Source organism: Salvelinus fontinalis, chromosome 4 (assembly GCF_029448725.1).
Source record: "Salvelinus fontinalis isolate EN_2023a chromosome 4, ASM2944872v1, whole genome shotgun sequence".
Taxonomy (NCBI): domain Eukaryota; kingdom Metazoa; phylum Chordata; class Actinopteri; order Salmoniformes; family Salmonidae; genus Salvelinus; species Salvelinus fontinalis.
Genome location: NC_074668.1, coordinates 68,373,775 through 68,400,643, shown reverse-complemented (window position 1 = coordinate 68,400,643; position 26,869 = coordinate 68,373,775). Strand labels below are relative to the sequence as shown.

The window sequence follows — 26,869 nt, the reverse complement described above, 5'->3', positions numbered from 1 at the left end:
AACTGATAAAAGTTTTTTTCAATAATGAAATAATAAAATGCTGACACTGGTATGTTGAGAATATTGGGCTGTAGAGAAAAAAACTTTACTGTCAGCTAAAGTGGGGTGGAAAATACTCAGTAGGGTCTTAACTAACCAAGGATGTGTAGTTTTGGAGGGGGACTGTGCAGTACATATCCAGCAACATTTTGTTATCCACCACCTCCATAGCTCCCAATACAATAGATTACAATTAAACCATATTTTTTATTTGATTTCATAAAATACTTACTGCCTTTTCTTATTGCCACAATAAAGGTGGCCATTGATTACATTTCAATATCTTTTTAATCAGCTAATGATATTATTACAATCTGTTGAAATGCAGGCTTTTATTTTATTAAGTTTTCCTCATTCCCCTACAAAAGTGACATCAACTTGACTGGCAGTATAGTACTGGGTTGAGAGCGGGAACATAGTTCATTGTGACTCTAATACTTCTACTACTATTTTGATATGTCCTTGATATACTTTGAAAAGGAAATTCTGACAGTAAAAATATATTGATTTCTTATAATTTGAATAAGGCAGGTTAGAGCTTCTGCTAGGGTTTGAATAGTGGTTGGATATACAGTATAAAGGTCTCTCTCTAACCAGAGTAGCCTACTGGAGTGTATAGCACTGCGTACTGGACACAATCATCTTATACTGCATGCAGGCTGCAATGAGTGCAACATCATTGGCAGCCTTAAAGAAAGAGTAAAACTCGGAGGCTGTTGACAGACGGGCCAGAGGACCTTATTATAGCCCATTGCTCTGTTTGTTTGTGAACAAGGATAATGCAACCAATGGGAACTCACAAAGACAGACTGTAAGGCGAACAGCCCTTTGTTGGATCCAGAACAGATCATTCTGTGATGTTGAAGTGGTGACAGGGAATTGCTGACGTCAGTCCCCTTTAAAGATAGCATGTTACCAGGCTGCCTGTAACAGTGTACAGGTGAAGGGGTGAAGATGGACAGCACTAATCTCTCTGTGTTGCTCTTGAATGCTTTCCTCTTAAGCCTGTCTTGTGCTGAGGATGAGATAGCACCTCTATCCTGCCCAGAGTACCAAGAGGGCTTTGATGGCTCCTGTTATGAGTTTGTGGGTCTACCTCGTTCGCGTTCCTTCCTCAGTGCACAGGGTTGGTGTGAGCGAGGTGGTGGACACCTGGCCTTCATTTTAAATGACGAAACCCAGCAGTTCCTACAGAAGCACCTGCAGCCGGAGCAGGACTGGTGGCTGGGTCTGGCACCTGCCTCCCCAAACCTAACACTGGACTCTGCTGCTGCTGAGGGTAAGAGGACAACTGAAGAAAACACTAATTGCCATCAACATACGGTATAATGATAGATATGATTATGTAAAGGAAATCAAAGGTTGAGAGCAGACTGTCTTGTGCATGGATGTATTTGCAAAGAGTTATTTTATTATGTGCTAGAGTGTATGATTTAAAGTCTTATGAAATTGCCATGATATGAGGGACTTTTTATGTAAAAGTACCAATAAGCACTAACAAGAGAAGTTCATAGGATCATGTCAAATCTAGAGTCAAATGAAAGCAATATTTTTTTAAATGAAGGAATATATACATTTTTCGACCATCTTCTATCCTAAATATTAGGAATAACAAGCAAAGGCTTTGACTGCTGGTCAAACAGATGGAAAAGGGGTCTTAGAAAAAATCTACCAGATTTGATCCGATCCGAACCACTAAAATGTTGTCTTGTTTTGGGAGGAGCTCGTTATTAAAATAATAGCCAGTGTGTAGAATAATACCCCAATATGCAAAGGTGGATAAACAAGTTCAGTGGGTCAGAAGTTTACATACACTAAGTTGACTGTGCCTTTAAACAGCTTGAAAAATTCCAGAAAATTATATCATAGCTTTAGAAGCTTCTGATAGGCTAATTGACATCATTTGAGTCAATTGGAGGTGTATGATCATGATGTTATCCATAATGATGTTATCGGGTGTGTAAATCCACTTCATTACTGTAGTTCAATAACCAAAAGAGGTTCAAGGTTAAGGTTTCATGTCATAGCTGACACCCCATTGTTTCTGCAGACATCTTTTGAATCTTCCTTCGGAGCAGATATTTAACTATAGTTTTTTGGAAAACGTGGTCCCATAAAAACCTGAGGGAGATTTTACCGAAATTCTGTTACCAAATATGCATCTGCACAGTTTTTCCAGTAAATGTATTTACTGTATTGTAAAATGCTCCGTGTACATTGTTAAAAGTAGTCTTACGTAAAACATCTGAGTCTCAGCGCAATTACAGTGCATTCGGATAGTATTCAGACCCCTTGACTTTTTCCACATTTGGTTACGTTACAGCCTTATTCTAAAATGGATTAAATACATTTGTTCCTCATCAATCAACTCACAATAAACCATAAGGACAAAGCAAAAACATGTTTTACAATTTTTTGGCAAATTTATAAATTTTTTAAAACAGAAATACCTTATTTACATAAGTATTCAGACCCTTTGCTACGAAATTTTGCTCAGGTGCATCCTGTTTCCATTGATCATCCTTGAGATGTTTCTACAACTTGATTGGAGTCCATCTGTGGTAAATTCAATTGATTGGAAATTATTTGGAAAGGAACAAACCTGTCCATATAATGCCAAGCGGCACGTCTGGAGGAAACCTGGCACCATCCCTACGGTGAAGCATGGTAGTGGCAGCATCATGCTGTGGGGATGTTTTTCAGCGGTAGGGACTGGGAGACTAGTCAAGATCGGGGCAAAGATGAATGGAGCAAAGTACAGAGAGATCCTTGATGAAAACCTGCTCCAGAGAGCTCAGGACCTCAGACTGGGGGCGAAGGTTCACCTTCCAACAGGACAACGACACTAAGTACACAGCAAAAGACAATGCAGGAGCGGCTTGGAGACAAGTCTCTGAATGTCCTTGTGTGGCCCAGCCAGAGCCCAGACTTGAACCCATTTGAACATCTCTGGAGAGACCTGAAAATAGCTGTGTAACGACACTCCCCATCCAACCTGACAGAGCTTGAGAGGATCTGCAGAGAAGAATGGGAGAAACTCCCCAAATACAGGTGTGCTAAGCTTGTAGCGGCATACGCAAGAAGACTCGAGGCTGTAATCGCTGCCAAAGGTGCTTGAACAAAGTACTGAGTAAAGAACCTGAATACTTATGTAATTGTGATATTTCATAATTTACTTTTTAATACATTTTCTAAAATTTCCACAAACCTGTTTTGCTTTATCATTATGGGGTATTGTGTGTAGATTGATGAGGGGAAAAAATTATTTAATCCATTTTAGAATAAGGCTGTAACGTAAAAGAATGTGGAAAAAGTGAAAGGGTCTGAATACTTTCTGAATGCACTTTACGTTACCATGGAATTGCCCATGATGACTTTGTGTGAGAGTAGGCCTAAATATTTAATTGATATTTGAAAGAGGTAATATTGTTTTGGGGTTGTTGTTTTTTCATAGAATAATCCTACACCTTTGCTGAGCTGTGGCAGAAGTATTCCTCACAATCTGTTTTTTTTTCATGATTATTTGCATCAGAAATCAGTTCAATTCCCAGTCTCCTAAACTAACATGATCCGCCCACCTGCCTACCACTTCTCTTGAGACAATGGTCACTCTTGGTCTTGTTTTCTCAGTAGACCTTCTTTGATCTGGCAGTAAAACTGGAAGTAGACACAGGCTGGGTTTGGTGGCTATCTCTCAAGTCAGCTGGCCTTTCTGTGTCTCGCTGGGAGATTTATAATGTATTTATCTCGCACCATTGCTAGGAGACCATGCCACATTAAGATATCTCCTTTTAGCAGCACCTGGCTGATGAAGAACACTTGTCATTCAATTGGAGCTGCTGTCCAGTCCCTTGATTTAGACAGGCCTTTTTAATTCCCGCACAAAGGACCAACTTTATCACCTATTCACAGCCGGCTCCTGTGGCATTGACTTTGTTTTCTTACGTCATATCCCTTACTCTGCTTTTCAAGTGTTTTATTACGTGAATTAGAGTATTAACAGAATGATGTATCAGGATGAACAGATGGGATATAATTTTGTAGGAATATATGTCACAAATATAATATAACAGAGTACTTACATACTTTATTTCCTCTACTTTGAAGAGCAGGTGTTCCTAATGTTTTGTACCCTCGATGTATATAGAATATAATACTTTCATTGGTGTTTGTGCTGTACATCCTCAGGTCCTCTCTCCTGGCTTGATGGCTCTGATGTCAGCTACTCTAACTGGGTGAACGACCCTGATCCAGGGGCTGGCTGTGGTCACATACTGAGGAGCTCAGGGTTTCAATGGGAGGCAACAAGCAACTGTAGCCAGGAGCTGCACTTCATCTGCCAATTTGGTTTGTATTTGATATGTGTCTGCATCTGTGTGTGCATGTTTGCAGAATAACAAGGAAGCGAGGAATATACTGTATGCGCTTGCTATTCCCTTTCACTCTAATTATTAAACCTTACTTACTTCTTTGTCTCAGAATCTGGGCGCTCCATTGCTTGTGCTGACCACAATGCAACACTACAGTGTGGTTCTGGTCAGGTGATAGAGATTGATGACAGCTTCTATGGTCGTAAGACGGTTCACTACTGCCGGACGAGTCCCGCTTCTTCAGCCACCTCCACACAGGAGGAGTGTACCTGGATAGATGTTGTAGATTCAGTGACAGGTATGGTGTGAAGTCTAATGTTTTTGAAACTTTTGAAATATTGTGCAAGGTGTATTTTGTCCATTAATGTTGCTCCATCCATCACTTAGGATATTGATATAAATGTATGTTTAATTTTGACTATTGATTCAAGAATAGTCTTGTTCTTACATCGTATGAGTAAGAACATTAAAGGTCCAATCCAGCCGTTTTTATCTCAACATCAAATCCTTTCTGGGTAACAATTAAGTACCTTACTGTGATTGCTTTCAATTAAAATGGTCATAAAACAAACATAAATAGCTTCTTAGCATAGAGTCATTTCTAAAGCAAGAATTTTGCTTGGACTGTCTGGGAGTGGTCTGAGTGGGAAGGGGAAAACTGAAAACTAGCTGTTATTGGCAGAGAGGTTTGGATTTAACTATATTTCTTATTGGTCTATTAACTAACTTATCGCCTGGTGATGTTGCGAGGCAGGCCAACACTCCATCCCACTAAAACAGGCTGACATTTCACACAGTCTTTTCAAACAGCAAACACAGATTCAATAAAGGGCCAAGCAATTCAATAGAGGCAGCAATTGAACTTAGTTCCACTTCAGCAGGATGCTATTACCAAACAACTACATGATGAACAATATTTAAACATTGTGCTCTTAGAACATGTTTGGATTTGCAAAGCATAGAGCAGAACTGTAAATATTGTAAAACACACACAGCTTCAACAACGGCACCAGATGCACTGAGGCAGCAATAAAACTTAATTGCCAAAGCACCAAAAAAATATGTATTTGTGTCTTAACAAAAACCATAATAGAGGTACAGATGCTGGTACAATGTCAAGACTGAAAGTAAGGCCACAAAAAGTACCAGTTTTAAATGGTTGTAATACTGTCAATGAAATCTAAATGTACTGCACTAAATACGGACCGTAGGTTTAAGCCATTGCTTAAGCTAGTGCTTCATGTATGAATGACAAATAGAATAGGCATTGTGATAATAATCCTTCCTCTGAACAGTGTGTACACAATTTATATTTTCAGAGCACTTGGATAAGTCTATTATAATGATAATGTGGATGATCTTAATGATGATTTTGATGACAATTATGGTGGAAAACTCTCCTCCTCCTCTATTTCTTCACCTCTCATATCTCTATTTCATGTACATTATTTCCAGGAGACTGCCATGGGCTGCAGGCATGCCAGGCCACGGCAGATGTGGCCTCTTTTGGTGAACCATGCCCAGGGCTTGGAAGCTACCTGTCTGTGGAATACAGCTGCAAAGATGGTCAGAACATTCTACCCCTGTCACTGTCTCTCCTTCCCTCCCTTCTACATTCCATTTAAATACTCAAATATGTTTTCAGCTAGTTAAGGCCTCGATTTACGGTTTTTCTAATGTTGTATTTCAACACATTATGAGTGGTGGCTAGCACACACAATCTAACCTAGCCATGTCTGTGGTCCACAGGTCTCCACTTATTAATGAGCAAGTTGGCTGCCGTCTTTGACAATGTCTCCATAACAGTGAAGTGGCTTCTCCATCCCTTCCAGGGCAACCTGACCTGCACTCTAAGTGCTGGAGATGGGCACAACATCGATCCTTATAGTCCAGAAGAGTGAGTAACTGAGTAATGTATATCACCCAACATCAAAACCAAAAAGTCCCTAATTCATTCACAATGAATGGAATTTACACTCTCACAGGTTGGAGAGCAGTGTGGTTCATAAATACACTCGTCCGGGTGTCTTCATAGTTGGGGTGGAGTGTACCACCAGTGAGTGGCATGTGACAGCTCAGAAAGCCATCACCATTCAGGAGCCTATCGGGGAGTTTGGTGTCATTAAGTGCTATAGCGTGAACCAATCAACAGATGGAGAAAACTGCAAGGCCCTGTATGGCAGTCCCCTTCAAATCCAGGTTGAAGTAGAAGCTGGTAAGTAAAACCAACATGAGCAGAAATAAAAGCATCTGGTCTTACATTTCCGAGAGTACAAGTCTTGGTAGAAAAAGACAACTTTTCTATCTACAGGTACGAATGTGACCTACAAAATCCACTGTGGTGAGATGTTGGTGGCCAATTCATCAGCAGTCAGAGGAATCGTCCCCCACAACATCACAGTGGGACCAGAGGTGGAGCAAGAGCTGGGATCTGGCTGCCACCAGCTGACCCTGCATGCCTCTAACGGGGTCTCGGTCTTGGGCGTGTCCACTGAGCTGCAGGTGTGTCTGCTGGAGGCTGTGGAGGGCCTGCTGGGATCAGTGATGGCTGAGGAGGGAGAGTGTCCAGACTCAGACCTCTACGTTAGTGTCTCCCTGGACCGGGGGGCCCCGGTGCAGCTTCTCTTCCAAGTGTCTGGAGCCAACGACAGCATCTCCGAGACCAGAGACATGCAAAACAGAAGCATGCAGGTTTACAATATCTCAACCACTATCCAAGGTACCTACCCAACTACAATCAGAAACAATGACAGAAGATAGGAAGAGATTAAACGTTTCCTTGTTTATTTATATCAGCTGTTTTGTTACAGGAGCTTTGCAAGTGAAAGTCAGGGCCTGGAATGTCTTTTCACACATGGACGTGGATGTGGGGAACACAGCAGCAGTTTGTCACAATAATTCAGACTTTCAGACAGAAGAGCATAAAAGGCTTCCCCGGGATAATGTGAAAATCACTTCCGATCCAGAAAGTCCATCTGACTTCACTCAAAGTGTCACACTTGGGTTAACTGGCTTGAGTGGAGTACCCGGAATCAGTGAACCTGGGATACAACTTGAATGGGAATGCAGTAAGTACCAGAGCTGAGAACACTCACCTCTCAGTTCAACTCATTAGTAGGCTACAGTAACAAAGTCTGTCAAGACTTTTAAGTGGCCCACTTGTTCAAGTCTTATCTTCAAGGCCAGTGCTAGTTATAAATCTGAAATCCGAAGATTTTAGTTTTCAGTTCAGGCACAATCTTTCTATGAATAGAATTGTTCTTCTAAATTCACTAAGTAACAATGGCGGTATTTCTCTGGTTTCCAGGTGTCCGTATCGATTGTGTAGTACCTTTAATGTCCTTTCAGCACAGATGTTATACTCAAACCATGTTCCCCATTTATTCCAACAGAGGAACAATGTAAATGCAGAGACAAAACAAACCAGGAGACTCATGTGATTGCAGCAGTCTGCCTTCCAGACCCATTTCTTTTTTATATATACAGTTTTACTGTGCAGAAGAAAAATGGGGCCGGGGCTCAAGTGGCTAAAGCAGAGAAATGCATCACTGTTACTCCGCCAGAATTCACCGATGTTACCATAAGGTAAAACGAGGGAGGGAATGGCTCATTAGACAGATGTATAGTCCTGAGTGACATTTTGTTTGTTAGGAGAGGTTTGCATTATCAAACGAAGAAGCTAAATGGCTGATTTGAATCAAATTCTAAGTTACAGTAATCTATGTCCCAGAAGATCTATTGTATGATAAAAGTTAACCTTTATTCTCTTAGTTGTTCTAACTGTAACCCAGTGAACATAAACAACGATGTAACCCTCAAATTGGAGTGTACCACCGCAAGGAGTTGCCCAACAGTAGTTTGGCATGTTGAGGACACGAGACCTTTGACAGTAAGTCTGAGACTCCTCTATTGTACATGTTGCACACAAGCATATTTATGAATAGTGGTTTCAGTGCATGAATAGATAGAACTTCTGTTGTCTAATTTAAGTTTAGATATACTTTATTAGTCCAGACAGAAATATGTCTGCTATTAACCAACCCCTCCGACATGCACACAAACACACAGGTGTTTGAACACACATACACACAAACATACATTCATTTGTAACGTGTCACATGAGCAAAATAAGTCACCTGAAATTAATGCATGTGCAGTTGGATTGTATAAAAACTGTAGTCATTCTGTACAACGACAGTGTTTATGAAGGAAACGTCATAATTTTGAGCTAATTTCTTCTAGGGAGACCTCAAACACTGCTACAAAAAAGCAAAGCAAAGACCACTGCTACACAGAATAGATGGTGGCACTGAATACATGGTGACAAGTGACAATCTGAAAAATGCACAGTCCAGATCTCTGAATCTCAATGTGATAGCGTATGGTAGGTATTCATTGATTTTAGAGTATGTGTTGTTACACGTGCTTTAGTTACAGATAATAGTAGGATGAGCATCACTTATGTTGAACCTGACATCAGAATGTCAAATTAGCCATTGTAATGTGGGCCAATGTGTTATATTTTAGGTAGTGTATCACTTGATCATGGATATTTAGAGTAAATATTGTACATCCAGACCAACATTTACAGAATTAACTAATTTATATTAATGTAACCTGTTCAACTTTTTGTTGTAGGTAAGACGACATCTGGCGTTGTCAAGTACACCATTCAGATACCAGGTGTTGCAACACCTGCACCTGTTGCCACTAACATACTGCCTGCTACTACCTTACCGGCTGCTACCACCATCCTACCGGCTGTTACTACTCGTCCAGCTGCTACTACCATACCAGTTGCTACCATCCCACTGGTAGCCACTACCCTACTGGCTGCTACCACCATAGCGGCAACTACTACTGTATCTGTAACTGTGCCTGAAATAACAGCCCCAACTACCATCACCAACCTCCATTCCTGCATAATTTCCCCTCAGTCAGGCACAGTTCTAGATGCTTTCAATATCACCTGTGCAACAACCTCCTGCTCCACAGGCAAATGCCAATATTGTTTCAAAACTGACAAAGGTGAGTTGTCTGAAATCTGTCGACAATGTAGTCATTTTAAGAGACTTTCCCCTATCAAAGAAGTTGAATAGTAGGACCGTAAATCAAAAATTCAGTTCCCTGTATTCAGATGAAGCTTCATCCACTGTATGAAAATACTTTATATAATATTTATTTATATTTCAGATAAACATTTGCGCTGCAGTTATGGAAATGAAGTAAAGTCAATCTTCCTACCTCTCGGGAACAAAAGTTACAACTACAGTCTGTCTGTGGTGGTTACTCTAACAAATGGGGACAGAAAAACCACTGCCACAATCACCACTGAGGTTTGTTATCAAGTAAAAATCCTATCATTTACTTAATGATTTAATGCATGGAAACTGTCCTGCCTTTATGCTCCATAGAGCTCACATTTATAATGTAGTATCTGGAGCTCACATTTGATTGTTGTCCCCCAAGGTGTGGCCAGCCAACTCCAGTTCCTCAGTGGAGAATCTGCAGTCTGTGGTTGACAACACTGTTGCTCAGCTACAGCAGCAGGGGTTGCTCACTGGGGAGACCCTAGGACAGATGTTCAAGTCTGTGTCCGACATTCTGAACAAGGGCTCCAGTGAGGATCAGAAAGGTGCCAGGGAGGAGGTGAGAACGGGGTAATATTCTAAGGTCATAGGGAGCATGGGCTTTGATGCCAGGAATGTCTACGCCAGGGATGGGCAACCCGCTTTTGTAGTCCCGTGGATCAATTTCCAAAAACGAACCACCAATAATTATAATTGTTTATAGCCTTTATAGACTAATAATGAGCAGTTTATAAACTACTTATCATGGTTGGCTCCAGGCATAAGCGGTCACTTAGCAGCCAGGGGCCCTAAGACGGGGGACCAGTCAAAAAAATTGGCCCACGAGGTGCAGGGCCAAGTCTCGCTTAGTGCCCCCAAAAGACTAAGGCCGGACCACTCTACTGGTGTAATGCATTTAGCTAAGAGCGTTAAGTAGTTTAACTGCAGAAATTGATCGATTGCAAAATTCAGTTGACTGCATGTCTGGCTATGGATGAGGGTACGCAGACCCGCGAGCCACTGCAGCTCCTCATGATGAGTTCACATTTTATGCTTCCCCTCATCCCCATCAAAGTTGCCATCCCTGGTGTAGGGACTCTGTGTATTGTTGAAAGTAAGACATTACACTAAACTAAAAGAGTTACGATAAATTAGTATGAAGTTCAAGACAAAAGGAAGTGTCTCTTTAGATGGATGTTTGTGAGGTATTCTGATTGATGTTCCAGCTGCGAGAACAGATGCTGAGCACCATGACTGCAGTGCTGAAGAATGTCCCCAACAACACTCCTCAGGAAGTGCAGCTGACGGCCAGAGCAGTGGCAGGGATCACCAAGAGGAGGGAAGAGGTCAATTCTGCTGCTCAGGTACACTTGGATATGAGAGCAAGGCAACATAATCTTTTCCAAACATGTATTGCTGAAAGAGAGCAGAGATTTAGTTCCCAATGGTCTATGTTGTGCTGTGGATCTTTTCCAGCTAGAAGCTAGCTCCCTGGTGGCAGACCTCAGCTCTTCCCTCCTCTATATGAATGTCCGTGAGCATGGTGGAGAAGAGATGGTGCAGGCAGCTACACCAATTGTAGAGGCAGCCAGCAATATCCTGGGAGTCTCTTCAAATGCAAGCACACAGGTGATATACAGTTGAAGTCGGAAGTTTACATACACTTAGGTTGGAGTCATTAAAACTTGTTTTTTAACCACTCTACAAATTTCTTGTTAACAAACTATAGTTTATGCAAGTCGGTTAGGACATCTACTTTGTGCATGACACAAGTAATGTGTGTATCACAATTCCAGTGGGTCAGAAGTTTACATACACTAAGTTGAATGTGCCTTTAAACAGCTTGGAAAATTCCAGAAAATGATGTCATGGCTTTAGAAGCTTCTGATAGGTTAGTTGACATCATTTGAGTCAATTGGAGGTGTACCTGTGGATGTATTTCAAGGCCTACCTTTAAACTCAGTGCCTCTTTGCTTGACATCATGGGAAAATCAAAAGAAATCAGCCAAGACCTCCACAAGTCTGGTTCATCCTTGGGAGCAATTTCCAAACGCCTGAAGGTACCGCGTTCATCTGTACAAACAATAGTACGCAAGTATAAACACCATGGGACCACGCAGCCGTCATACCGCTCAGGAAGGAGACGTGTTCTGTCTCCTAGAGATGAACGTACTTTGGTGCGAAAAGTGCAAATCAATCCCAGAACAACAGCAAAGGACCTTGTGAAGATGCTGGAGGAAACAAATACAAAAGTATCTGTATCCACAGTAAAAACGAGTCCTATATCGACGTAACCTGAAAGGTCACTCAGCAAGGAAGAAGCCACTGCTCCAAAACCGCCATAAAAAAGCCAGACTACGGTTTGCAACTGCACATGGGGACAAAGATCGTACTTTTTGGAAAATGTCCTCTGGTCTGATTTAACAAAAATATAACTTTTTGGCCATAACGACTATCGTTATGTTTGGAGGAAAAAGGGGGAGGCTTGCAAGCCGAAGAACACCATCCCAACCATGAAGCACGGGGATGGCAGCATCATGTTGTGGGGGTGCTTTGCTGCAGGAGGGACTTCACAAAATAGATGGCATGATGAGGGAGGAAAATTATGTGGATATATTGAAGCAACATCTCAAGACATCAGTCAGGAAGTTAAAGCTTGGTCGCAAATGGGTCTTCCAAATGGACAATGAATACTTCCAAAGTTGTGGCAAAATGGCTTAAGGACAACAAAGTCAAGGTATTGGAGTGCCCATAACAAAGCCCTGACCTCAATCCTATAGAACATTTGTGGGCAGAACTGAAAAAGCGTGTGCGAGCAAGGAGGCCTACAAACCTGATTCAGTTACACCAGCTCTGTCAGGAGGAATGGGCCAGAATTCACCCAACTTATTGTGGGAAGCTTGTGGAAGGCTACCCAAAACGTTTGACCCAAGTTAAACAATTTAAAGGCAATGCTACCAAATACTAATTGAGTGTATGTAAACTTCTGACCCACTGGGAATGTGGTGAAAGAAATAAAAGCTGAAATAAATTATTGTCTCTACTATTTTTCTGACATTTCACATTCTTAAAATAAAGTGGTGGTCCTAACTGAACTAAAACAGGGAACTTTTACTAGGATTAAATGTCAGGAATTGTGAAAAACTGAGTTTAAATGTATTTGGCTAAGGTGTATGTAAACTTCCGACTTCAACTGTATATAGCTTCACTGAGTCCCCTGATGACAGTAATGAATTGTGGTTACTTTTCAGCCCTTTTCAGGACTACTGCATTTTGTTTGTCTTTCACAGAGAAAGGTCTCAAAGATTCTCCTGAACAGTATGGACAATGTGCAGAGTGCACTGTTAAATGGCAAAAAGGTTGGTCAGGAGCCTGCCATTATCAAGAGCCCTGAGATCAGTGTGTATGCTAACAGGTAAGAGACAGAGCATTGGAGTGGAAACATTACTATAAAAAAATGCAAGGCCTGTCACATAAATGTAACTTGAATTATGTCATTTGTATTTACAATACAATATCTCAAATACAAAATGCTCCTGTTAAGTTGCCTCAATTTTGAGTTAAAGTATATTATACACTCTTCTCTTAGGATATCTCCAAATAGCATTCAGATGCAGTCTATAAACATCCCAGATAGCTCCTCTGCAAGCTTTTCCTTCCCTCACCTGGGTGCTGATGTCCTTTCTCCAGAGGAACCAGTGGATGTGCGAGTAAGTGTGAATGTCTGCGAGTGAATGTGTGGAGGTTAGTGAGGGATTTATCACAGAAGTGAATACGGCAGTGAAAGTGTTGTTTTTTTGTGTCAAGTATTAGGGAGGTATTCATTTGGTTAACTGTTCATGTAGTAATTGTCTATTAGTATATTGTGGACGGTTTTAACCCTCATCTCATAATATCCTTATTTTTACAGATGCTGAGTTTTGAGAAGAACCCTTATTCTTGGAGTGAGGGGGGTAACATCAGTGGTGCCATGGGGTCTGTGACACTCACCAGACAGGATGGATCAGCCATCCCTGTGGAGAACCTGTCTGAGGAAATTGAGGTCAGAACGCTGCAAACGTGTACCAATTTTAGTGGAGCTTTTCTCTTGAGAGCCCTTGATGTCCAAGACTTACAGTATATCTTCTAAGATAATGTCCAAGACGTATACGTTAAAGACTATATGATCAAGTAGACATAATTATGATTACAGTTGTATATATTACAACATCTTCTATGATTCTCAGATCCTCTTGCCGAGACTTGAAGGCGGGCAGGTAAACAGCACAATCCTTGACCTGGGAAACTACAGCACACTGATGATTGACGTCCCTTCACCAGACATAACACTGGTGCTAAAGATGGAGCCCTCAGAGGACATACCATTTGTACTGTTGCTGGGGTATAAAGACTACCCAAAGGACAAGCAATATCTAGCCAAGACACAGATGCCTCACCAAGGCAATTCACAAGGTGATCAACCTCCTGAACTGACTTCTTGTAAATGGCAGAGACATAGGACTATTGTGAAGCATAATGAACAAACAACACTGAGTGTTTAGAAAGATAAATGTGCTTGTGTTGTGTTTATTTTGGGTACAGAGAGATACACCTGGGTCCTGGGTCCCAATGATTTGACAGGAAAAGTTGGGGTGCATTACCTTGTGGTGAGGCCCATTGTAGAAGCAGGGGTTAAATCCGTCAATGCCACTGTGACTGTCACCTCCATTGCTGCCCAGTGCAAGTATTGGAATGAAACCTTATCCACCTGGAGTGAAGATGGCTGCAGGGTGAGTTCAACAAGTACTACACAACACCTAATAATAAAATATTGGCACATCACTGCAACCAGGCACTGCCAATGTCAAATGCATAAACTGACTGTGGTCTCCTTAGGTTGGTCCTTTAACCACGTCATTGGTCACTCAGTGCTTATGTAACCACTTGACCTTCTTCGGGAGCTCTTTCTTCGTCATGCCCAACCTTGTGGATGTGTCCCGTACCGCTGAGCTCTTTGCCACCTTCTCAGACAACCCTGTGGTGGTGTGCTTTGTTGGTGCCATCTTCATTGCTTATCTCTTGGTGGTCGTGTGGGCACGCAGGAAGGACATCCAGGACATAGCCAAGGTCTGCCTTGAACAATCCCTGCCGCCATTTTATAGACAATTTTTGTCCAGACTATACAGACACCTTGAGGACATGCTACTCTGGTGATCCAATCAGCAGATTTCCAGTGCTTAGATTTACCAATTTGAGAATGTATCTTCCTGTTGGTTTTCTGTTGATGCAGAGTTTCATCTTCAAGTGTTACTTCTTGTAGGTGAAGGTGACATTGTTGGAAGATAATGACCCCTTGGCTGAATACCGTTACATGCTGAATATCAGCACTGGGCATCGGCGTGGTGCTTCCACCTCCTCTCAGGTCAGTACCGACAGTTTCCACTGCTGCAGGACATCCTATTCTGTTCTCTGCTAAAACCACACTCATCACCCTGACCCTGTGTTGCTGCTGCAGGTTACTGTGACTCTGCTGGGCATGGAGGGAGAGAGTGAGCCACACCACCTCACTGACCCTGACAAGCCTGTTTTTGAGAGGGGTGCAGTGGATACATTCCTGTTGACCACACCCTTCTCTCTGGGGGAGCTGCAGAGCATCAGGCTGTGGCACGACAACTCAGGGGGGCACCCTGCCTGGTAGGAGAGTGGACGGGGAGGATGTCTCACAGTAGTAGAGGGACAGATGGATTTGACGTTAATTAAAGCTGACGTTTGAAATTGTGGATGTAGTTGACAATAACGGTTTTCATGCAGGTATATAAACAAAGTGACGGTGCAGGATCTAGAAACTGGACAGAAGTGGCACTTCCTGTGTCACTCATGGCTGGCCATAGATATGGGCCAGTGCATCCTTGATAAGGTATTCCCTGTTGCCTCTGACACGGATTTGAAGAAATTCAGGTGAGGATGGATGCACCTTGGTATGGCAATATGTATATCCCAGGACAATTGTCCATCATGTAACTAAATCTTCTTACACTGTATATTCTGCAGTAATCTGTTCTTCATGAAAACGGCAAAGGATTTCCGTGATGGCCACATCTGGTTTTCTGTGATCAGCCGGCCTCCAACGAGCACCTTCACATGTGTCCAGCGAGTCTCCTGCTGTTTCTCTCTGCTGCTCTGCACCATGCTGACCAGCATCATGTTCTGGGGCATCCCTACCGACCCCTCTGAGCAGACCATGGACCTGGGTATGGACGCCTGCACGGTAATGGTGCTGTATGGAAATAATAACATGTTTTCAGAACATTAAGATTTTCTCTCTCTCTCTCCTGTAGGTCATATCGAGTTCACCTGGCAGCAGGTGATGATTGGAGTTCAGAGTTCAATCATAATGTTTCCAATTAATCTCCTCATTGTGAGTATCTTCAGAAACACCCGCCCCCGAGAGACGAAGCCTGGAAAGCCCAAGGCAGAGGTGTCCAAGCAGGGGAAGACTGGCAGAGTGACTCCCTCACAGCCCCCCTCCCCACAGAGGGAGAGAGAACTCACACCAGACACTGTCATCAAGGTAAAAGAAGTAAACCATTTTAACAGAATTTGTGATCAAGAGTCACCCTGTTTGCATCGCCACAGTAGCAAAGCTGTTAATACAGTGCATTCGGAAAGTATTAAGACCCTTTCCCTTTTTCCATATTTTGTTACATTACAGCCTTATTCTAAAATGGACTAAATAAATACAAATCCTCATCAATCTACACACGATACCCCATAATGACAAAGCGAAATCTGTAAAAAAAAATAAAAAAAAATCAAATGTATTAAAAATAAAAAACAGAAATACCTTATTTACATAAGTATTCAGACCCTTTGCTATGAGACTCAAAATTGAGCTTAGGTGCATCCTGTTTCCATTGATCATCCTTGAGATGTTTCTACAACTTGATTGGAGTCCACCTGTGGTAAATTCAATTGATTTGACATGATTTGGAAAGACACACCTGTCTATATAAGGTCCCACAGTTGACAGTGCATGTCAGAGCAAAAACCAAGCCATGAGGTCAAAGGAATTGTCTTAAAGTCCGAGACAGGATTGTGTCGAGGCACAGATCTGGGGAAGGGTTCCAAAACATTTCTGCAGCATTGAAGGTCCCCAAGAACACAGTGTCCTCCATCATTCTTAAATGGAAGAAGTTTGGAACCACCAAGACTCTTCTTAGAGCTGTCCGCATGGCCAAACTGAGCAATCGGGGGAGAAGGCCCTTGGTCAGGGTGGGGACCAAGAGCCCTATGGTCACTCTGACAGAGCTCCAGAATTCCTCTGTGGAGATGGGAGAACCTTCCAGAAAGACAACCATCTCTGCAGCACTCAACCCATCAGGCCCTTATGGTACATTGGCCAGACGGAAGCCACTCCTCAGTAAAAGGCACATGACAGCCCGCTTGGAGTTTGCCAAAAGGCATCTAAAGGACTCTCAGCAATGAGAAACAAGATTTTCTGGTCTGATGAAACCAAGATTGAACTCTTTGGCCTGAATGCCAAGCACCTGGCACCATCCCTACGGTGAAGCATGGTGGTGGCAGCATCATGCTGTGGGGATGTTTTCAGAGGCAGGGACTGGGAGACTAGTCAGGATTGAGGGAAAGATGAATGGAGCAAAGAACAGAGAGTGATGAAAACCTGCTCCAGAGCGCACAGGGCCTCAGACTGGGGTGAAGGTTCACCTTCCAACAGGACAACTACCCTAAGCACACAGCCAAGACAACGCAGGAGTGGCTTTGGGAAAAGTCTCTGAATGTCCTTGAGTGGCCCAATCGGAGACCAGACTTGAACCCGACCTGAAAATAGCTGTGAGGTGACGCTCCCCATCCAACCTGACAGAACTTGTGAGGATCTGCAGAGAAGAATGGGAGAAACTCCACAAAGACAGGGGTGCCAAGCTTATAGTGCCATATCCAAGAAGACGCTAGGCTGTAATTGCTTCCAAAGGTGCTTCAACAAAGTACTAAGTAAAGGATCTGAATACTTTTATGAATGTAATATTTAAGTTTTTTATTTTAAATAAATGAGCAAATCAACAGTTTTTGCTTTGTCGTTATGGGGTAGTGTGTGTAGATTCATGAGGGGGGAAAAAATCTATTTAATCAATTTTAGAATAAATCCAATCAAATCACATTTTATTAGTCACATGCGCCCAATACAACGGGTGTAGACCTTACAGTGAAATGCTTACTTCTCTAACCAACAATGCAGTTAAAAAAATATGGATAAGAATAAGAAATAAAAGTAACAAGTAATTAAAGAGCAGCAGCAAAATAACAATAGCTAGACTATATACAGGCGGGTACCGGTACAGAGTCAATGTGCAGGGGCACCGGTTAGTTGAGGTAATATGTACATGTACAGTGCCTTGCAAAAGTATTCATCCCCCTTGGCGCTTTCCTATTTTGTTGCATTACGACCTGTAATTTAAATGGATTTTTAATTAGATTTTATGTAATGGACATACACAAAATAGTGAAAATTGGTGAAGTGAAATGAAAAAAATTACTTGTTTAAAAAAAAAACTAGGTAAAAAGGAAAAGTGGTGCGTGCAAATGTATTCACCAACCTTCACTATGAAGCCCCTAAATAAGATCTGGTGCAACCAATCACCTTCAGAAGTCACATAATTTGTTAAATAAAGTCCACCTGTGTGCAATCTAAGTGTCACATGATCTGTCACACAATCTCAGTATATATACACCTGTTCTGAAAGGCCCCAGAGTCTGCAACACCACTAAGCAAGGGGCACCACTAAGCGGCATCATGAAGACCAAGGAGCTCTCCAAACAGGTCAGGGACAAAGTTGTGGAGAAGTACAGATCAGGGTGGGTTATAAAAAACTATCCGAAACTTTGAACATCCCACGAAGCACCATTAAATCTATTATTAAAAAATGGAAAGAATATAACACCACAACAAACCTGCCAAAAGAGTTCCGCCCACCAAAACTCACGGACCAGGCAAGGAGGGCATTAATCAGAGAGGCAACAAAGAGACAAAAGATAACCTTGAAGGAGCTGCAAAGCTCCACAGCGAAGATTGGAGAATCTGTCCATAGGACCACTTTAAGTCGTACACTCCTCAGCGCTGGGCTTTACGGAAGAGTGGCCAGAAAAAAGCCATTGCTTAAAGAAAAAAATAAGCAAACACGTTTGGTGTTCGCCAAAACATATGGAAGAAGGTACTCTGGTCAGAGGAGACAAAAATTTGAGCTTTTTGGCCATCGAGGAAAACGCTATGTCTGGCGCAAACCCAACACCTCTCATCACCCCGAGAAACAGCATCATGCTGTGGGGATGTTTTTCATCGGCAGGGACTGGGAAACTGGTCAGAATTGAGGGAATGATGGATGGTGCTAAATACAGGGAAATTATTGAGGGAAACCTGTTTCAGTCTTCCAGAGATTTGAGACTGGGACGGAGGTTCACCTTCCAGCAGGACAACCTTCCAGCACCTTCCAGCTAAAACAACACTCAAGTGGTTTAAGGGGAGACATTTAAATGTCTTGGAATGGCCTAGTCAAAGCCCAGACCTCAATCCAATTGAGAATCTGTGGTATGACTTAAAGATTGCTGTACACCAGCGGAACCAATCCAGCTTGAAGGAGCTGGAGCAGTTTTGCCTTGAAGAATGGGCAAAAATCCCAGGAGCTAGATGTGCCAAGCTTATAGAAACATACCCCAACAGACTTGCAGCTGTAATTGCTGCAAAAGATGTCTCTACAAAGTATTGACTTTGGGGGGGTGAATAGTAATGCACGCTCAAGTTTTCTGTTTTTTTGTCTTATTTCTTGTTTGCTTCACAATAAAACATATTATGCATCTTCAAAGTGGTAGGCATGTTGTGTAAATCAAATGATACAACCCCCCAAAAAATCTATTTTAATTCCAGGCAACAAAATAGGAAAATTGCCAAGGGGGTGAATACTTCCGCAAGCCACTGTAGGTAGAGTTATTAAAGTGACTATGCATAGATGATAACAGAGAGTAGCAGCAGTGTAAAAGAGGGGGGGGGGGGCAATGCAAATAGTCTGGGTAGCCATTTGATTAGGTGTTCAGGAGTCTTATGGCTTGGGAATAGAAGCTGTTTAGAAGCCTCTGGGACCTAGACTTGGCGCTCCGGTGCCACTTGCTGTGCGGTAGCATAGAGAACACTATATGACTAGGGTGGCTGGAGTCTTTGACCATTTCTAGGGCCTACCTCTGACACCTCCTGGTATAGAGGTCCTGGATGGCAGGAAGCTTGGCCCCAGTGATGTACTGGGCCGTTCGCACTACCCTCTGTAGTGCCTTGCTGTCATAGGCAGAGCAGTTACCATACCAGGCAGTGATGCAACCAGTCAAGATGCTCTCGATGGTGCAGCTGTAGAACCTTTTAAGGATCTGAGGACCCATGCAAAAACTTTTCGGTCTCCTGAGTGGGAATAGGTTTTGTTGTGCTCTCTTCACAACTGTCCTGGTGTGCTTGGACCACGTTAGTTTGTTGGTGATGTGGACACCAAGGAACTTGAAGCTCTCAACCTGTTCCACTGCAGCCCCGTTGATGAGAATGGGGGCGTGCTCGGTCCTCTTTTTCCTGTAGTCCAGAATCATCTCCTTTGTCTTGATCACGTTGAGGGAAAGGTTGTTGTAACAAAATGTGGAAAAATTCAAGGAGTCTTTCTGAATGCACTGTACAGTTGAAGTTGAAAGTTTACATACACCTTAGCCAAATACATTTAAACTCAGTTTTTCATAATTCCTGACATGTAATCCTAGTAAAAATTCGATGTTTTAGGTCAGTTAGGATCACCACTTTATTTTAAGAATGTGAAATGTCAGAATAATAGAGAGTGATTTATTTACACTCAATTAGTATTTGGTAGCATTGCCTTTAAATTGTTTAACTTGGGTCAAACATTTTGGGTAGCCTTCCACAAGCTTCCCACAATAAGTTGGGTGAATTTTGGCCCATTCCTCCTGACAGAGCTGGTGTAACTGAGTCAGGTTTGTAGGCCTCCTTGCTCGCACACGCTTTTTCAGTTCTGCCCACAAATGTTCTATAGGATTGAGGTCAGGGCTTTGTGATGGCCACTCCAATACCTTGACTTTGTTGTCCTTAAATTTTGCCACAACTTTGGAAGTATGCTTGGGGTCATTGTCCATTTGGAAGACCCATTTGCGACCAAACTTTAACTTCCTGACATGTCTTGAGATGTTGCTTCAATATATCCACATAATTGTCCTCCTCATGATGCCATCTATTTTGTGAAGTGCACCAGTCCCTCCTGCAGCAAAGCACCCCCACAAAATGATGCTGCCACCCCGTGCTTCACGGTTGGGATGGTGTTCTTCAGCTTGCAAGCCTTCTCCCTTTTCCTCCAAAAATAACGATGGTCATTATGGCCAAACAGTTCTATTTTTGTTTCATCAGACCAGAGGACATTTTCCAAAAAGTACGATCTTTGTCCCCATGTGCAGTTGCAAACCGTAGTCTGGCTTTTTTTTGGAGCAGTGACTTCTTCCTTGCTGAGCGGCCTTTCAGATTATGTCGATATAGGACTTGTTTTACTGTGGAACTTCTGACCCACTGGAATTGTGATACACTGAATTTTAATTGAAATAATCTGTCTGTAAACAATTGTTGGAAAAATGACTTGTCATGCACAAAGTAGATGTCCTAACCGACTTGCCAAAACTATAGTTTGTTCACAAGAAATTTGTGGAGTGGTTGAAAAACGAGTTTTAATGACTCTAACCTAAATGTATGAAAACTTCCAACTTCAACTGTATATACACGCTATTCTCTCAGGACATAAAGAAGATTGCTCAGTCACTCTCCAAGGCTATGAAGAGCCCCATTCCACGCCTGGAGTTAGAGATGAAGCCTGGACAACAAACTGATATCAACACCCTGCTCTCTCTGGTGGAGGACATCATCCGGCAGCAGAACCGAGCCGGTGGAGAGTTCTACACTGATGCTTCCAAGAAAGAGGGATCGCTCATTCTCTCACTAGGGGTAGCCAATCTGCAAGGTACAGCCCAGTTGGGGGGGGGGGGGCTGCATTGCACTGCTGGTTGATCTGATGTTCTGGTAGCTTGTCCAGAGATGCAATATTTACAGTATTTAGTGGCCAAAGTTGAATCATTGGATATTTGGCTCAAACCGAAACTCAGAATTTATAACCAGATTAAAAACAGCTAGGATCCAGAACCCTGTGTCACCTCTCACCTTACAAGAAACCAAAAGACCCCTGTGTGCCACGTTGAGAACCGGGTTACTGCCTCTGGCAATTAAGGTAAGCAGGTTAAATGCAATAATTGAAGAAGAGCAGCTAGGGGCGATTTAGGGCAGGTTGAGAATCAACTGTATATTACATTTACATTTTGATTTACATGATAATTTAAGAGTAACCGTGTTTGATAAAATGCAACAACTGAAACCAGAAATTAGAAATGAATAGAAACTGGAATGCTTATTGACAAAATAAGTGTTCCTGGTCACAAATGTTGTTTCCAAAGCATGGAAGATACATCAAGATAAGGTACACTGAGTATACACAACATTAAGAACCCCTGCTCTTTCCATGACATATACTAAGTGAATCCAGGGGAAAGATATGATCCCGTATTGATGTCACTTGTTAAATCCACTTCAATCAGTGTCGATGAAGGAGAGGAGACAGGTGAATTAAATAAGGATTTTAAAGCCCTGAGACAATTGAGACATGGATTGTGTATGTGTGACATTCAGAGGGTGAATGGGCAAGACAAAATATTTTTGTGCCTTTGAACAGGGTATGGTAGAAGGTCCCAGGTGCACCGGTTTGAGTGTCAAGAACTGCAATGCGGCTGGGTTTTTCACGCTCAACAGGTTCCCGTGTGTATCAAGAATGGTCCACCACCCAAAGGACATCCAGCCAACTTGACACAGCTATGGGAAGCATTGGAGTCAACATGGGCCAGCATCCCTGTGGAACGCTTAACAAACCTTGTACAGTCCATGCCCAGACAAATTGAGTCTGTTCTGTGGGCAAAAGGGGGTGCAACTCAATATTAGGAAGGTGTTCCTAATGTTTTGTACATGTTTTTTGTCCAAATTGTTCAAACTCAGTACATTTGGTTGGGAATAATTTATGGACAACAAATATTCAAACCTTGTCCCTGATTTTCAAGCTAATTTAAGTCAGGACTACTCAGGAACACTCAACACCTATTGGAAAGCCATTCCGGTGTGTCTTTGGCAATACCCATAACATGATGCTGCCACAACAATACTTGAAAATACAGAGGATCAACAACATTGCATTCACTCCACATTACTGACCTGTATGAAAAAGTGAAAAGAAGAAACCCTGCGTAAAAAAATCCACTCTAAATCATCAATTCTGTTTGCAACAAGACTGTTAAGTAATACAGCCAGACAATACGGCAAATTAATGTACTTTTAAAAATGACAGGTTTGGGTCAAATACATCACACAAGTGAAGCCCTTTGTAATTTCAAGTATTGTGGTGGCAGCATCATGTTATGAGCAGGGACTGGGACTGGGGAGTTTGTCAGGATCAAAATGAATATGAAAGGAACCGTTTGTATGCGCATATATATCATTATTTTCTTTGCTACTGCAGATACAGTGCTCCTACAAGCCCATGTGGGCTGGGCATTTTGAAAATGCAAGACACTTTAATAATTAAATAAATCAAATCAAGAATTGCTGTGTTTTCAGAGAGCAGCCTGTGTGGGAGCCCTGAGAAGACTGGGGATGGGAGACAGAAAAGGAGCACAAACAGCCAGTATCTGTACAGGCAGCTACGCCATGTAGAGAAGGAGCTGAGCCTACTGGGACCTTCTCGCTTTCCCAACCCAGACAGCTACTGCCGGGCAGTGCAGCAGGTCCAAGGCATGAGGGGGCTGCTAGAGTCCCACCTCTCCTCTTCCAGCCTGGGAGGGGACCAGCTGTCTCAAAGCCCCAGCCCAGCAGAGAGCAATGAGGGAGACAGCAGCAGTAAGAAGCAGGGCGGGCTGCCCTGGTGGTTTGTGTTTATTGGCTGGATTCTGGTGTTAGCCACCAGCGGAGTATCAGGATACTTCACCATGATGTATGGGCTGACCTATGGGAAGGACCGCTCTATAAGCTGGCTCATCTCCATGGTCGTGTCTTTCTTTGAGAGCCTCTTTATCACTCAGCCGCTGAAGGTGAGACCTACAGTACAATACATACTGTCAATGTCAAATGCCGTGCAGCATGTATCTGAAATCTGGGTATTACTTTGTGGATTTCCTATCACAGGTGCTAGGTTTTGCAGCCTTCTTTGCTCTTGTTCTGAAGAAAGTTGATCAGGAGGAGTATGGGGATGCAAAGTTTGAGGGGGAGCTCCGAAACCCAGGTGCTTTATCTTCAAGCTAATTTTCCATATCTCAGGCATAACATATAAATTCTGCTTTCCTAAATCACTGTTACGAATATTGTGTTTACTTGTATATGAGATAGCTAAGACTAGATACAGCTTGTTTTCAACTTTTACAACCATCTTGTCCACAGATGACCCTGATGCGGTGCGGGCTGTCCGGAGGGATAGCACATGCAGCTTCTACCAGCCCCCTCCTCCAACAGACATCGAGAGGATGAGGAGCAACAAGATCAAGGAGCAGAAGGTCTTTGCCCTCATCAAAGAGATTCTCAGTAAGAAAAAACGCTTTTTCATTCACCGTACTGTCCTTCCCCGCACTTATTGGTTAACATACATGTTTAAGGCCTATGATTCTGTTGCAGCCTACATGGGGTTCATGTGGATGTTACTCCTGGTGGCGTATGGCCAGCGGGACCCTAATGCTTACTTCCTGACTCAGCACATTCGGCAGAGTTTCAGCCAAGGGATCTCAGACAGCATGAGTCACAAAGATGTGTTCACCTGGGCAAATAACTCTCTTCTCAGCAACCTCTTTGGAGAGTACCCAGGTAGGATTCTCTAAAGATGTTTATTTCAGAGAGAACATTCATTTCTAGAAAGTTAAAGACAAAATGTATAGGTGAAAGCGTGCTAGCGTTTTATCTTTTGGTAATTTTTTGCATGCTGTTATAGGTTTCATCACAGATGGGAACTCCAAACTGGTTGGTAATGCCCGTCTTCGCCAAGTGAGGGTGCAGAAGAACTCCTGCCGCATCGCCCGCTCCATGCGCCAGGCTGTACCTGACTGCCATGCTCCATACTCATGGGAGGTGGAGGACATGGGCTCCTATGGGCCAGGCTGGGACCGCTCTGTGAGCGAAAACACCTCAAAGACCCTCCGCAGTCCCTGGCAGTACCAAACCCAGGCCAGACTCAGAGCCCAACCCATCTGGGGCAGTGTGGTCCTCTACAGGGGAGGGGGGTTTGTGGTGGACCTGGGCCCGGAGTTGCAGAATGCTAGCAGGTAAATTAACATTTACAGTACTTAATGTTTAAAAATGATCAGAATTATCAAACCATCTTTGTGGTAGAGAAAGATGTTATTTTATTCATCAATGTCTTCTGTCCCTGCAGTACCCTTCAGTATCTGTTTGACAACACCTGGCTTGATATGTTCACCCGAGCAGTTTTTGTAGAGTTCACAGTGTACAATGCCAATGTCAACCTCTTCTGCACTGTCACACTCATGCTGGAGACCACAGCTGTAGGTGAGATAGTTGTTATATCACTCCATGAATACAGCACAAAGTAAATATTTAAAGGCATTCAAAGCTCAGATTGTCAGCACCTGTCGTATTCTCTCAGGAGCGTTCCAGTTTCGCAGTGAGCTGCAGAGTGTCCGACTATACCAGTCCACCGGTGGACTCCATATCTTTGTCATGGCCTCTGAGGTCATCTATTTCCTCTTTATCCTCTACTATATGTATGTTCAGGTAAGCCTTAATTTAAATACCTTTCTTATGTGTATAAAGTATAACATCTGTGAAACAATGGTGTAGTGCCATTGTTCTGGAATTCCTCCTCCGTCTAACTCTTCTCATCTCCTCACAGGGAAAGCTGATGAAGCAGCAGAAGTGGGCTTACTTCAAGACAAAGTGGAACCTGCTGGAGCTCGCCATCATCCTCCTGAGCTGGAGCGCGCTGTCTGTCTTCATTAAGAGGACCCTGTTAGGGAACCGGGATATGGAGTACTACCACAAGCATAAAGACCAGTCAGTTCACACTGGGTTGGGGTATCATGGGCTTCTGCTTTAGTTTTGCCAGTCTGCTATCCCTATTGTTGATCAGTTGCTCCTGTGTGATGTTCAACTTCTCCGCTCTCTATCCAGGTTTGCCAGTTTCCATGAGACAGCCACAGCAGATGCAGTGCTGGGGTATCTGATCGCATTCCTGGTGCTACTGGCTACAGTCAAACTGTGGCATCTGCTGAGGCTCAACCCCAAGCTACACATGATCACAGCCACATTGCAACGGGCCTGGACTGACATATCAGGCTTCCTCGTGGTCATTACCATTATGTTCCTGGCCTATTCTATCGCTGTAAGGGTCTTTCTGAAACACCTAACCTAGAAGTGCTTGTGTATGATTGGTGTTCCCTCTACTTTCTGCGTGAGTGTCTAAACTGTGATCATTCTCTGTCTGCAGTCTTATCTAATGTATGGCTGGAAGCTGTATTCATATAGGACTCTCCTGGATGCTGCTCTGACCATGGTCAGCTTGCAACTGGGCATCTTCAACTATGACGAGGTTAGTAAAGTAGGACAGCTCTACTAGACTCATGGTTACTGCTGTAACCATGATGGTAGCTTTGTGATTAAATTCTGTAACTTCTCCTTCTAATCCAGGTTCTTGATTACAACCCGGTGCTTGGTGCGTTCCTCATCGGCTCCTGCATTATATTCATGACCTTTGTGGTTCTGAACCTGTTCATCTCCGTCATCCTGGTGGCGTTCACTCAAGAGCAAATACATCACAAGGTACTGTGCATCAATCTTACACTATGTCAAATTTACCTTGTTCTGGTCATATTAGGTCGTATTTGAATATCAAAATCAACAGGGACCAATACCTCAATACATTTTGACTGAGGCGGTCACTTGACTATCCATTCTGAGCTGTCTGTTCACTGTTCCACAGCCCTCAGAGGAGGAGGAGATAGTGGATCTGATGCTGATGAAGCTCTGCAGCTTGTTTGGAATCAAAATGAAGAAGGAGGAGAAAGAAGATGGTGACTACCCAAGGCGGATGGCATGACTGCCTCGGCAACTAACAAAGGATTCTCCACTATATCCTCATAGATGTTACTTCTAAGTACTGGTGTATCACTCTGTATGTATTCATAGTGAGCTGTCATTTTCAGTTCTGTTGCCTTCTAGGAGCGGTGATGCATTTTGTTGACGTGTTGCCTCTAGCTGTTTAATTATCTAACATATCA

The 26,869-nt window shown here is 42.9% G+C and overlaps 1 protein-coding gene across 1 annotated transcript; it reads left to right on the top strand.

Annotated features, from left to right (window-relative positions):
* The first annotated feature begins 993 nt into the window (after positions 1 to 993).
* Positions 994 to 26,732, top strand: LOC129852920 (polycystic kidney disease protein 1-like 2). The gene is given in 41 exon segments (XM_055918518.1): positions 994 to 1,318; positions 4,228 to 4,386; positions 4,519 to 4,707; positions 5,865 to 5,975; positions 6,159 to 6,306; positions 6,395 to 6,624; positions 6,721 to 7,128; positions 7,220 to 7,477; positions 7,802 to 7,994; positions 8,181 to 8,298; positions 8,652 to 8,793; positions 9,048 to 9,437; positions 9,603 to 9,745; positions 9,879 to 10,058; positions 10,705 to 10,842; positions 10,955 to 11,107; positions 12,769 to 12,893; positions 13,068 to 13,188; positions 13,389 to 13,520; positions 13,705 to 13,930; positions 14,060 to 14,247; positions 14,354 to 14,584; positions 14,778 to 14,879; positions 14,973 to 15,151; positions 15,269 to 15,415; positions 15,509 to 15,708; positions 15,796 to 16,028; positions 21,294 to 21,516; positions 23,211 to 23,680; positions 23,775 to 23,871; positions 24,027 to 24,167; positions 24,258 to 24,443; positions 24,568 to 24,898; positions 25,009 to 25,142; positions 25,240 to 25,367; positions 25,486 to 25,646; positions 25,764 to 25,974; positions 26,080 to 26,181; positions 26,280 to 26,411; positions 26,572 to 26,665; positions 26,668 to 26,732. Coding segments are annotated over 41 exon segments (7,644 nt in total).
* Positions 26,733 to 26,869: the final 137 nt, after the last annotated feature.